The 13043-nt window shown below is 31.8% G+C and overlaps 1 protein-coding gene across 19 annotated transcripts in view; it reads right to left on the bottom strand.

Annotated features, from left to right (window-relative positions):
* The window catches only part of LOC111681630 (kinesin-like protein unc-104), a 56657-nt gene that overhangs the window by 15784 nt on the left and 27830 nt on the right, over positions 1-13043 (bottom strand). For 9 of the 19 annotated variants that reach the window (XM_046953903.1, XM_046953902.1, XM_046953905.1 and 6 more), the window contains exons 3-13: positions 12529-12611; positions 12215-12454; positions 11707-12147; positions 11277-11279; positions 8583-8746; positions 8371-8510; positions 6200-6241; positions 1885-2046; positions 1157-1818; positions 990-1101; positions 561-918 (exon numbers count right to left, since the gene is read on the bottom strand). In XM_046953903.1, the coding sequence (XP_046809859.1) occupies positions 561-918; positions 990-1101; positions 1157-1818; positions 1885-2046; positions 6200-6241; positions 8371-8510; positions 8583-8746; positions 11277-11279; positions 11707-12147; positions 12215-12454; positions 12529-12611 (2407 nt within the window). The remainder of the gene's footprint in view (positions 1-560; positions 919-989; positions 1102-1156; positions 1819-1884; positions 2047-6199; positions 6242-8370; positions 8511-8582; positions 8747-11276; positions 11280-11706; positions 12148-12214; positions 12455-12528; positions 12612-13043) is intronic. The other 10 variants (XM_046953904.1, XM_046953919.1, XM_046953920.1 and 7 more) reach the window with 3 other exon arrangements.

Raw genomic sequence — 13043 nt, 5'->3', positions numbered from 1 at the left:
GGAGATCAAATTTAAAGAAAACTATAACATCTAACGGTAAACAAATCAATAAACTAACCGTTTGAAACTATCAGACTTTTACATGCCAAACTTAAAAAAACAGAAATTAATAAAGGACTGAAACCTTAAACCTCTTAAAAACTTAAAATACACAAAACGTTTATTAGGGGGAAAGGGGGTTATACATCTATTAGGAAACAATAGTTCAAATTTAACGCAACTAGTCGATAATGAAGTGTTAAATTTGAAATAAAACTAAAAAGAAATAGAAACTAAAAATTAACCACCATGCACGTTCAAAGTTAGTTTGTAATGGCTATAAAGCTTTAAGTTTGTTAAAAATTAAAAAGCCTTTGAGGTTTTGAAAACTTAATAGTTTAAGGAAAATTTTTAACAAAAATTTTGAAAAAATACAATAAAGAAAACAAAAAAATTTTGCACTTTTCTAACCGAGAAAAACAATGGGTGAGTGAAGAAAAAACCAAAATTATTAAAACAAAAACAAAAGATCTAAAGGTTTAAGGAATGTTTTCCATAAAAAGCTTTAAAAGAAAACTTACCGCAATTTCTCCAAAGACCAATAATGAGTGGCACCATTTTTGGTATCAGTTACCTCAACTGCCACCAAAGTCTTGGACACCGGTGGTGAACCAAACTCATCCTCAGTTTGTAAAGGAGAAACGGCTGAGGCTAACTCAGGCGGCAAAGGAGAGTATAGTGTATCGGTTAGTAGAGTAAATTGAAATTGAACTTTCTTTTTCAATTCCACAGAAATGGCATTAGCCTCTTTGAGAAAGATGGCATTTCCCCAGAGATCATCACGCAAAGAGGTGAATTGATGATAACGCCATTTGCGAAAAGCCCAAGCAGCCAAGCCAGCCTCACGGGCAGTCCAACAAGATTCATAGGGAGGATTGGCTAAAGAAGAAAATAAAGATTTATAATTCTTAGAAAGATGTTACGACTATTAAGAAGAATGCAAAACTTACAATAAACTTCCTCATCTTGCAAATCCTCGGGAGTGTAGCTGCTATACATGGACATGGTCATAGACTGTTCTTCTACTTGTTTTTGTAAAGCATCAATGCGAGCCTCATAAGACTGTAAAAATATGAGATTAATTGTAGGTTCTGTGGGTTTTTCTTGTTAAACTTACTTTACGCTGTTCCTCAAACTCTTGATCGGCCTGCAATTTTTCCCTTTTATACTGTTCTTCCAAAACATCTAAACGCTTTTGCATTTCAGCCTTCAAATCAATACCCTGCTTTTCCAATAACTCACACTGTGCAAAATTCCAATCCACTTCCTGCGTATCACATTTCTCATTTTCATTTTCGGCATTCTCGGTGATTTTCTCACGTATCTCACGTGCCTGCTCGGGATTAGTGAAACGGAATACATGATTCTTGCCCAAAATAACACGAGAACCAGTACGCAATATTTCCGGTTCCACCAATTTGCGTCCATTCAAATAAACCAAAGCATCTTTATGGGGTATAAGAGTTACTGCATTATTACGATTCTCAAAAGTGCAATGCTCTTTTAAAATATGCGATCCGGATAGCTGTATATCTTGGGGTACATTAGCCTCATGGGTACCCAAACGTGTAATGCCATCTTTAATATAGTAGAGTAGACATTCGGATAGATTAGGATCTTCATTCAAATTAACTAAATGAGGAGTTTTCTTTGGAGAGAAAACACCCACAGTTATGCCATCTTCTTTAACAGCCACGCCCATTTCGGCAAAGACCGCCTCTCGCTGTAAGCGTATTTCTTCGGTACGTTTAAGTTTTTCCTCCCACGTTTCGTTTAATTCTTAGAAATCATAATTCTAATTAAAATCTATTCCTTTTCACACATGTCTTCTCGATCTTAACTTACCCGCTATCAATTTCTCGCTAGCCTGCAATTGATCTACGGCCATTTCAGTGGTAGAACCATTACGATTGCGACCATTAGTGGGCGATTTCATATTATTTGCACCCGTTCCTACACTGCCCACCACAGCACCTCCTCCACCGCCACCAGCTTTAATTTCATCTTCTGCAAAAATATTACAAAATTTATATAATTGTCAAAATGAAAGATTTTCTAAAAAATAATTTTAATTGCATTAATTGTGGATTATTGTACTAGAGAAAAAAAGGCACTTAATATATACACTGAAAAAAGCGTTACCAATTAATGAAAAATTTTTTACAAAGACAATACACAATTTGTAAAAAAGGACAAAAAATACAACATTTAAAAAAATAGTTTTAAAAATTGTTATTAAAATCTTGATATTCGATCATTGTTAAGCGCCTTGGTCACACGACAAATTGGCTCTTTAAATTGTAAGCTTTTTAACCAATTCGATAAAGCACCAAATCGCTTAAGAACAGCTGGATAAGAAAACACTTATGAAACAGATCTTAATAGTATATTACAATGGGAATTGATGGCACGGAACAGGAACACTTTTTCTATTCGATCTCAGTAGAATAAAGCCAAGAGTATTACTATAGTAAAACCGGAAATTAGTTGCTGGAAAGGATAACAATTAGTTTTTCTTATTCTAAACATTAGGAGATATCGAAGGTTGGACTTAAACGAAAGGTTACATAGCAGTTCCTTAAAAGTTTTATATATTCAGGCTTTTGCTCTAACAATCAAGATGGTTAAATAAAGATCTTTAATTTCTCTCAAAGATTTTCAAAACTAGAAAACATAATCATAAAGAGAAATAAGCATAAACTCTATTAAAATTCAGAGTTAAAGGGATCGGAGATTAATGGTCTGGACTCCTTAAGTTACTATAGTTAAACTTATGATCGCGTTTAACTGTTGGTGGAGAAACTGTTAATATCAAATTAGCTATGAGATCCACTGGTATTCTTCTCTCTCTCTCTGTTGAAAAGAGAAAAATGACTGCTTCAACCTAAAGAGAAACCGATCTTGAGCATCTCTATTTATAAAGTTGCGACATAAACTACGGATACTAAACTGTTTGGTTTTGAGTAAATTTATACTTTTCTGAAGGTTATAAATTAGATCCTACATCGGCAGAGAGTAAAAAATAAGTTCTCTTACTGGTTATGATCTTTTTTATATAAGCGTACATGCTTGTGAAATTAAGAGTGCAAAGTTTAAAAATACTCCTTCAACCTAAAGAGAAACCGATCTTGTGCATCTCTATTTATAAAGTTGCGACAGAAACTACGGATACTAAACTGTTTGTTTTTGAGTAAATTTATACTTCTCTAAAGGTTATGAATTAGATCCTACATCGGCAGAGAGTAAAAAAATAAGTTCCCCAACTGGTTTAGATCTTTTTTATACATAAGTAAGCGTACATGCTTGTGAAATTAAGAGTGCAAGAAAGCTCTTAACAAAACTCTTTGTCGATGTGGGAATTAGATGTAGAGAAATAAAATGAAATTGATATTGTATTAAAACTCCTTCAATAGTTCTACAATCGTGAATCCGATACCGCGTAAAAAAATTTCATCATAATTTAAAAGTATTCACAAACCAAGTGAATGCTTTAGTATCATCCGTGAGCTACACATTTCTTTCAATAATTTAAAAACTTATTGGTGATTGTTTTCTATAAGCAATAATAAAATAATTAATTATATACCTAAAAGCAATATAAATAGCTTAAAAATAAAATTAAGTTAATAATGTTAAAATATTAAAAAAATCCTAATTATAGAAATAATCGGCGAACATTTGTATTATGTGAATTCTAAATTAATCGCTTTAGAAAGCTATTGATAAGTGAAAATAAGCATTGGTTGAAAGCTATGTTATACGTTAGTGTTAATGTTATGAACTAAAACTGACTAGATCGAGAACTGGACTAGCTCTAGAACCGAAGTACTGAACTCGAACTAAACTAGAACTGGACCAGAACTAAACTAGTACTGAACTAAAAATAAAATTGAACTGAACAGAACTAGAACTGAACTAGAACTGAACTAGAACTGAACTAGAATTGAACTAGAACTGAACTAGAACTGAACTAGAACTGAACTAGAATTGAACTAGAACTGAACAAGAACTGTACTAGAACTGAATTAGAACTGAATTAGAACTGAACTAGAACTGTACTAGAACTGAACTAGAACTAACCTAGAACTGAACTAGAACTGAACTAGAACTGAACTAGAACTGAACTAGAACTGAACTAGAACTGAACTAGAACTGATCTAGAACTGAACTAGAACTGAACTAGAACTGAACTAGAACTGAACTAGAACTGAACTGGAACTGAACTAGAACTGAACTAGAACTGAACTAGAACTGAACTAGAACTGAACTAGAACTGAACTAGAACTGAACTAGAACTGAACTAGAACTGAACTAGAACTGAACTAGAACTGAACTAGAACTGAACTAGAACTGAACTAGAACTGAAATAGAACTGAACTAGAACTGAACTAGAACTGAACAAGAATTGAACTAGAACTGAACTAGAACTGAACTAGAACTGAACTAGAACTGAACTAGAACTGAACTAGAACTGAACTAGAACTGAACTAGAACTGAACTAGAACTGAACTAGAACTGAACTAGAACTGAACTAAAACTGAACTAGAACTGAACTGCAACAGAACTAAAACTGAAATAGATTTGGACTAGAACTAAAGAATAAATTAACTAAATAGTTCACTGGTCTTTAAACAGGTCTATACTTAAGAAAATAGACTGATATATAAGACTATCAGTTTGATCTATAGATAAAATAATAGACCGATCTATAGATAAGATGATAGACTGATCTATATTCAAGACCATAGACCGATCTATAGTCAAGACTACAGACTGATCTATAGTTAAGACTATAGTCTGATATATAATCAAAACTATAGTCTGATCTATAGTCAAGACTATGGTAATGACTATAAACTGATCTATAGTCAAGACTATAGATTCATCTATAGTCAAGACTATAGATTCATCTATAGTCAAGACTATAGATTCATCTATAGTCAAGACTATAGATTGGTCTATAATCAAGATTATAGATTGATCAATAGTCAAGACTGATAGACTGATCTATAGTCATGACTACAGAATGATCGATAGTCTATACTATACACTGATCTATAGTCAAGACTATAGACTGATCTATAGTCAAGACTACAGACTGATCTATAGTCAAGACTATAGTCTGATATATAGTCAAAACTATAGTCTGATCTATAGTCAAGACTATTAATGACTATAAACTGATCTATAGTCAAGACTATAGATTGATCTGTAGTCAAGATTATAGATTGATCAATAGTGAAAATTATAGACTGAACTATAGTCAAGACTATAGACTGAACTATAGTCAAGACTATAGACTGAACTGTAGTCAATACTATAGACTGAACTACAGTCAAGACTATAGACTGAACTATAGTCAAGACTATAGACTGAACTATAGTCAAGTCTATAGACTGAACTATAGTCAAGACTATAGACTGAACTATAGTCAAGACTATAGACTGAATTGTAGTCAAGACTATAGACTGAATTATAGTCAAGACTATATACTGGTAAAATAACTTAAACATTTGCTTATTCAATGTTATACACCATTGACCACTAAACACTAGAACTTTTTAAATTATCAACAATAAAATTACTCTTACAAATGGGTACACAAATACATATTTAGCTGAACATTTTGGACATACGTACATACATACATATATATACACAAAAAGTTTTCAAAACTAATTAGTAACAACTTTCAACATTTGGCCATATAAAACAGCTTGTTAAAAGGCTTGAAACATTAAACAGAATTGGTACTTATATGTGTAGACATTTTGTATGTAGTATTATGTATAAATCTTTTTTACATACACATATACACAGACACACACACGTACATACTTATTATAAATGCCATAATTTATTGTATATATGTATATAAAATTAATATATATATAAATATATATATAAGTAAAAAAAATATATGTATATCAAATGAAAAAATTAAGCAGTGGTAATAGTATATGTAGTAGTAGAATACAAGTTTATATAATTAAATATATTTTGTAAGTAAGTAATATTTTTTGGTATGTAATAGCAAAAAGCGTGACAAAATTATACTCTATATATGTATGTAAATAGTATTTGTTTGTATCTAGATATTATATACTTTTATTTGATATGCTATTTTTTTTACTTTGTTTGAGTATATAAAACTACTTACTATTTGTATCTCGTTTTTCACAAACCACTTTGCCATCAGGCCCTAAATATATATTGTAAATAATAATGATGAAATAATTACCATACTATGATTTCTTTTTATTTTTGTTTTTTTTAGCTATTTAGTTATATTTATATATAATTTGTGATTTAATGAAAAACTTTTCTAATGGAATAACAATAAATTTAGAACGCACTGTATTTGAGACAAATTTTCAAGGATAAATATTGATTTTTTTATTTTGGATTTCTGGGGGAAATTTGTTTTTAAATAGAAAATGATTTTCATTCAATAAACAAACTTGAAAAGAACTAGAACAGAACTAGAACAGAACTAGAACAGAACTAGAACAGAACTAGAACAGAACTGAACTAGAACTGAACTAGAACTGAACTCGAACTTAACTAGAACTTAACTAGAACTTAACTAGAACTGAACTAGAAATGAACTAGAACTGAACTAGAACTGAACTAGAACTGAACTAGAACTGACCTAGAACTGAACTAGAACTGAACTAAAACTGAACTAGAACTGAACTAGAACTGAACTAGAACTGAACTAGAACTGAACTAGAACTGAACTAAACTAGAACTGAACTAGAACTGAACTAGAAATGAACTAGAACTGAACTACAACTGAACTAGAACTGAACTAGAACTGAACTAGAACTGAACTAGAACTGAACTAGAACTGAACTAGAACTGAACTAGAACTGAACTAGAACTGAACTAGAGCTGAACTAGAACTGAACTAGAACTGAACTAGAACTGAACTAGAACTAAACTAGAACTAAACTAGAACTTAACTAGAACTGGACTAGAACTGAACTAGAACTGAACTAGAATTGAACTAGAATTGAACTAGAATTGAACTAGAACTGAACTAGAACTGAACTAGAACCGAACTGAACTAGAACTAGAACTGAACTAGAACTAAACTAGAACTGAACTAGAACTGAACTAGAACTGAACTAGAACTGAACTAGAACTGAACTAGAACTGAACTAGAACTGAACTAGAACTGAACTAGAACTGAACTAGAACTGAACTAGAACTGAACTAGAACTGAACTAGAACTGAACTAGAACTGAACTAGAACTGAACTAGAACTGAACTAGAACTGAACGAAAACTGAACTAGAACTGAACTAGAAATGAACTAGAACTTAACAAGAACTGAACTAGAACTCAACTAGAACTGAACTGGAACTGTACTAGAATTGAACTAGAACTAAACTAGAACTGATCTAGAACTGAACTAGAACTGAACTAGAACTGAACTAGAACTGAACTAGAACTAAACTAGAACTGAACTAGAACTGAACTAGAACTGAACTAGAACTGAACTAGAACTGAACTAAAACTGATCTAGAACTGAACTAGAACACAACTAGAACTGAACTGGAACTGTACCAGAACTGAACTAGAACTGATCTTGAACTAAACTAAAACTGAACTAGAACTGAACTAGAACTCATCTAGAACTGAACTTGAACTGAACCAGAACTGAACTTTAACTGTATTAGAACTGAACTAGATCTGAACTAGAACTGAACTAGAACTGATCTAGAACTGAACTAGAACTGATCTAGAACTGAACTAGAACTCAAATAGAACTGAACTGGAACTGTACTAGAACTGAACTAGAACTAAACTATAACTGATCTAGAACTGAACTAGAACTGAACCAGAACTGAACTAGAACTGAACCAGAACTGAACTAGAACTGAACTAGAACTAAACTAGAACTGAAATTGAACAGAACTAGAACTGAACAACAATATGGACTATTGACAATGCAGTTTTTAGCCTGGGCAATTTTCTTAATAACTTCCCCCAGAGATCGTTATAAAAATACATACTTCTTTTAAATGTCCAATGACTAATTCAGTAAAAATTATTTAGAAATTTTTGTTTGTAAGAAAATTTACAAAACTAACTTTTCATACGCTACGGAACTAAATTAGATCCATAATAAAAGTGCATTCCAAAAAATATTGTTTCTTTTACTGTACATGTAAAAATGTACACAATAATTAAATTTTAAAAAAATACTTATTAAGTGCTTTACAATTTCAAAATTAAAGTTTTTAAACTAAAACATTTTGTCAATAAACAAATATAACATACATATGTATGTATATTTATAAAAAAATCAATAATAACAAATTACCTTCTTGGACTTCAATGCCCTCGGCCTTCAAAAGATCGCGTAATTTTTGTATTTCTTCCTTAAGTTCGCGTATAAGTTTAGCATTGGCATCTTCATTGACCACAGCTTTGCAAACAATTTGTTTAGCACGATCGGCATATCTGAATGTTACAAAAGAATATCCATAAGTAAATGGATAAAATCATTAGAAAAGGAAGATTATATATCCTTACCTCAAAGTACTTAAAGTCTCATCATAATTAATATCAGCAGGTGATATAGCAGCTATCATAGCAGTTTTAGAATTACCACCTAAGTTTTCGCGCAGCAACCAGGTTAAAACCGAGTCACGATAAGGTATAAAATCGGCTTTTTTCGATTTTTTACTTTTGGAAGCCTAACGCGAAATAAAATTTTTTTGTTAGTAAAATGTTAAATTAGAAAATTATTGGGTTTAAAAGTAAAGTAAGGTTTTAACAAAGTAACGTATTCTTTTGTTATTTGTTAAATAAACCGAAAAAATTTTAAACAAAATTAAAACATGCTTACTACAACTAAAAAATTATGAACAGTCCAGAGAATGTGTTTGTGTGAAGAATAGGACATTATTAGTTGGATTTAAATCAATAATTACTCTTAATTTCATTAATATTAAGGGGCATAGTATTAACCTAGAACAGAACTAGAACAGAACTAGACCCGAACTAGAACAGAACTAGAACAGAACTAGAACAGAACTAGAACAGAACTAGAACAGAACTAGAACAGAACTAGAACTGAACTAGAACTCAACTAAACTAAAACTGAACTAGAAATAAACTAGAAAAAAACTAGAACTGAACTAGAACTGAACTAGAACTGAACTAGAACTGAACTAGAACTGAACTAGAACTGAACTAGAACTGAACTAGAACTGAACTAGAACTGAACTAGAACTCAACTAGAACTGAACTAGAACTGAACTAGAACTGAACTAGAACTAGAACTGAACTGAACTGAACTAGAACTAGAACTGAACTAGAACTGAAATAGAACTGAATTGGAACTGAACTAGAACTGAACTAGAACTGAACTAGAACTGAATTAGAACTGAACTAGAACTGAACCAGAACTGAAATAGAACTAAACTAGAACTGAAGTAGAATTGACCGAACTAGAACTGAACTAGAACTGAACTAGAACTGAACTAGAACTGAACTAGAACTGAACTAGAACTGAACTAGAACTGAACTAGAACTGAACTAGAACTGAACTAGAACAGAACTAGAACTGAACTAGAACTAAACTAGAACTGAACTAGAACTGAACTAGAACTGAACTAGATCTGAACTAGAACTGAACTAAAAGTGAACTAGAACAGAACTAGAACAGAACTAGAACAGAACTAGAACAGAACTAGAACAGAACTAGAACAGAACTAGAACAGAACTAGAACAGAACTAGAACAGAACTAGAACAGAACTAGAACTGAACTAGAACTGAACTAGAACTGAACTAGAACTGAAATAGAACTCAACTAGAACTGAAATAGAACTCAACTAAACTAAAAATAAACTAGAAAAAAACTAGAACTGAACTAGAACTGAACTAGAACTGAACTAGAACTGAACTAGAACTGAACTAGAACTGAACTAGAACTGAACTAGAACTGAACTAGAACTGAACTAGAACTGAACTAGAACTGAACTAGAACTGAACTAGAACTGAACTAGAACTGAACTAGAACTGAACTAGAACTGAACTAGAACTGAACTAGAACTGAACTAGAACTGAACTAGAACTGAACTAGAACAGAACTAGAACTGAACTAGAACTGAACTAGAACTGAACTAGAACTGAACTAGAACTGAACTAGAACTGAACTAGAATTGAACTAGAATTGAACTAGAACTGAACTAGAACTGAACTAGAACTGAACTAGAACTGAACTAGAATTGAACTAGAATTGAACTAGAATTGAACTAGAACTGAACTAGAACTGAACTAGAACTGAACTAAAACTGAACTAGCACCGAACTAGAACTGAACTAGAACTGAACTAGAACTGAACTAGAACTGAACTAGAACTGAACTAGAACCGAACTAGAACTGAACTAGAACTGAACTAGACCTGAACTAAAACTGAACTAGAACTGAACTAAAACTGAACTAGAACTGAACTAGAACTGAACTAGAACTGAACTAGAACTGAACTAGAACTGAACTAGAACCGAACTAGAACTGAACTAGAACTGAACTTGAACTGAACTAGAACTGAACTAGAACTAAACTAGAACTGAACTAGAACTGAACTATAACTGAACTAGAACTGAACTAGAACTGAACTAAAACTGAACTAGAACTGAACTAGAACTGAACTAGAACTGAACTAGAACTGAACTAGAACTGAACTAGAACTGAACTAGAACTGAACTAGAACTGAACTAGAACTGAACTAGAACTGAACTAGAACTGAACTAGAACTGAACTAGAACTGAACTAAAACTGAACTAAAACTGAACTAGAACTGAACTAGAACTGAACTAGAACTGAACTAGAACTGAACTAGAACTGAACAAGAACTGAACTAGAACTGAACTAAAACAGAACCAAAACTAAACTAGAACTTAACTGGAAATGAAGTAAAACTGAACTAGAACTTAACTACAACTGAATTAGAACTGAGCTACAACAGAACGAGACCTGAACTAGAACTAGAACTGAACTTGAATATCAAAAACTATTGTAAATGTCATCAGGTCTACACTGTGTATGGTGTTGTTTTCGTCAACATGCATAAAATGATATTTGGATGAATTATGATCGAAACAAAAATAATTTTAATTTTAAAAAAAATCTTTTTTTTAAAAAAAATTTCAAAAGTAACATTTTCTTTTTTTTAATAAATTCTTTAATATTTTTAAAATTCGCTTAACTTTCATACTTACAGACTGTTTTAATTATACAGACACACAATAAAACGTTTTCAAAATTAAGACCACAAATTATCGATGAAAGAAAATAAAGTGAAATTTTTGGGTTTTTTAGAAAAATTGTTGTGATAGTAAAACATACGTATGTATTTGTTTTCAATAAATAATTTTCAAAAAACAAGAATTGTACAATCAATTTGAATAATATATATATACAACGATATAAACAACAACATAAAAATTTAAATAATAATGTTAAGTGATAACTAGTTAAAAATGATAACTGTGTAGTTTTTAATTATTATTAAATCACTGTTTCTGTAAAACTAAAGAAAAGTTTATAAAGAATTATAAATGAAAAATATTTCTCATTTATAGTTCTACTGTTCCTAAGTTCTACAAAAATAGTTTTAAGTCTTTTTTGAAAAATGGTTTTAATACTTACAATTTCGGCTAGAGCGGAAATAACTTTGCCCAATGTTGTTAGAGATTTATTGATGTTAGCACCTTCCTTAAGACGTGTACCCTTGGCTCCAGTCGAATCGGCTCTTTCGGAACCGGCCAAATCGACTAAACTGATTTTCGACACTTTTTCGGTAATCAAATCGGTCATGGTGTCATGACGTCTTTGGGTAAAGAATATAGTGAAGACAGCATGAGAACGAGAACTGGTCTCGTTCATGTTAGTGGCGGCCACTGTACGAGCCTTATTACCCTCATCTATGAGATCGTGTATATCTTCATAACTAGTAACGGCCAATTTGGAGAGATCCTCTACATAGGGGCCCAATAAAGGATGTTCACGTACACGTAAATTACCCTTATTTTTGGGATTTAGCAAATCACGTACTCGTTCACAATAGATTTCCATATAAGAAACCTCAACCTGTAAAAGAAATGAAAATTTTAGTTAAAAACACCAAGAAATATTTCAAAATTTTTATTAAACTCACCGAATATTTCAATTCTCCCGTCTCTGTGGAACGTATACGATTAAATAGATCTTTACAGATCATGGGTATTATACCCTCTTGATGTTCTTCCTGTTTACCCATCATGGTATAAGATTTACCAGCACCAGTCTGGCCATAAGCAAATATACACACATTATAGCCATCAAAGGAATGCTGTAACATTTCTTCGCCTATATCTTTATAGACCATAGCCTGTGTGGAAAAGTCAGGATCTTTGGGCTGAAATTGACAAAAATTAATTATGATTTTGTTTTTTTTTTTTTTTTTTTAAGAAAAAATCTATCACTACTTACATTATGTGACCAATAGGAATAATCGAAATTGAAACGTTTTATTGCTTCACTGGAATTGGGTGGAACTTTCGGATTTGTTATGGCTGTAAACATATGAATTGAATCATTATAAATTAAAATTTGGAATAAAATTTCCAAAATTTTTATATTTGTATTCAAGTCCACACTATAGACACTAGTTTAATCTGTAGACGAGATTAAAGTCTAGTTTATTATACAGACTATAATCTAGGCTACAAAAGAGATCATAGAAAATAGACAAGACTATAATCGGGTCCAGACTATAGTCAAATCTCTAGGCCGGACTATAATGCAGACCAGACAAGGGTCCAACTCGTAGACCAGACTAGATTCTAACCTATAGTAAAGACAAGAAACTAATCTATAGTTCAAACTAAAGCTTATATCTATAACTGAACTGGAACTGAACTAGAACTGAACTAGAACTGAACTAGAACTGAACTAGAACTGAACTAGAACTGAACTAGAACTGAACTAGAACTGAACTAGAACTG

The sequence above is a fragment of the Lucilia cuprina genome, chromosome 6, assembly GCF_022045245.1.
Source record: "Lucilia cuprina isolate Lc7/37 chromosome 6, ASM2204524v1, whole genome shotgun sequence".
Classification (NCBI taxonomy): domain Eukaryota; kingdom Metazoa; phylum Arthropoda; class Insecta; order Diptera; family Calliphoridae; genus Lucilia; species Lucilia cuprina.
This window is presented reverse-complemented; position numbering and strand designations above follow the sequence as displayed.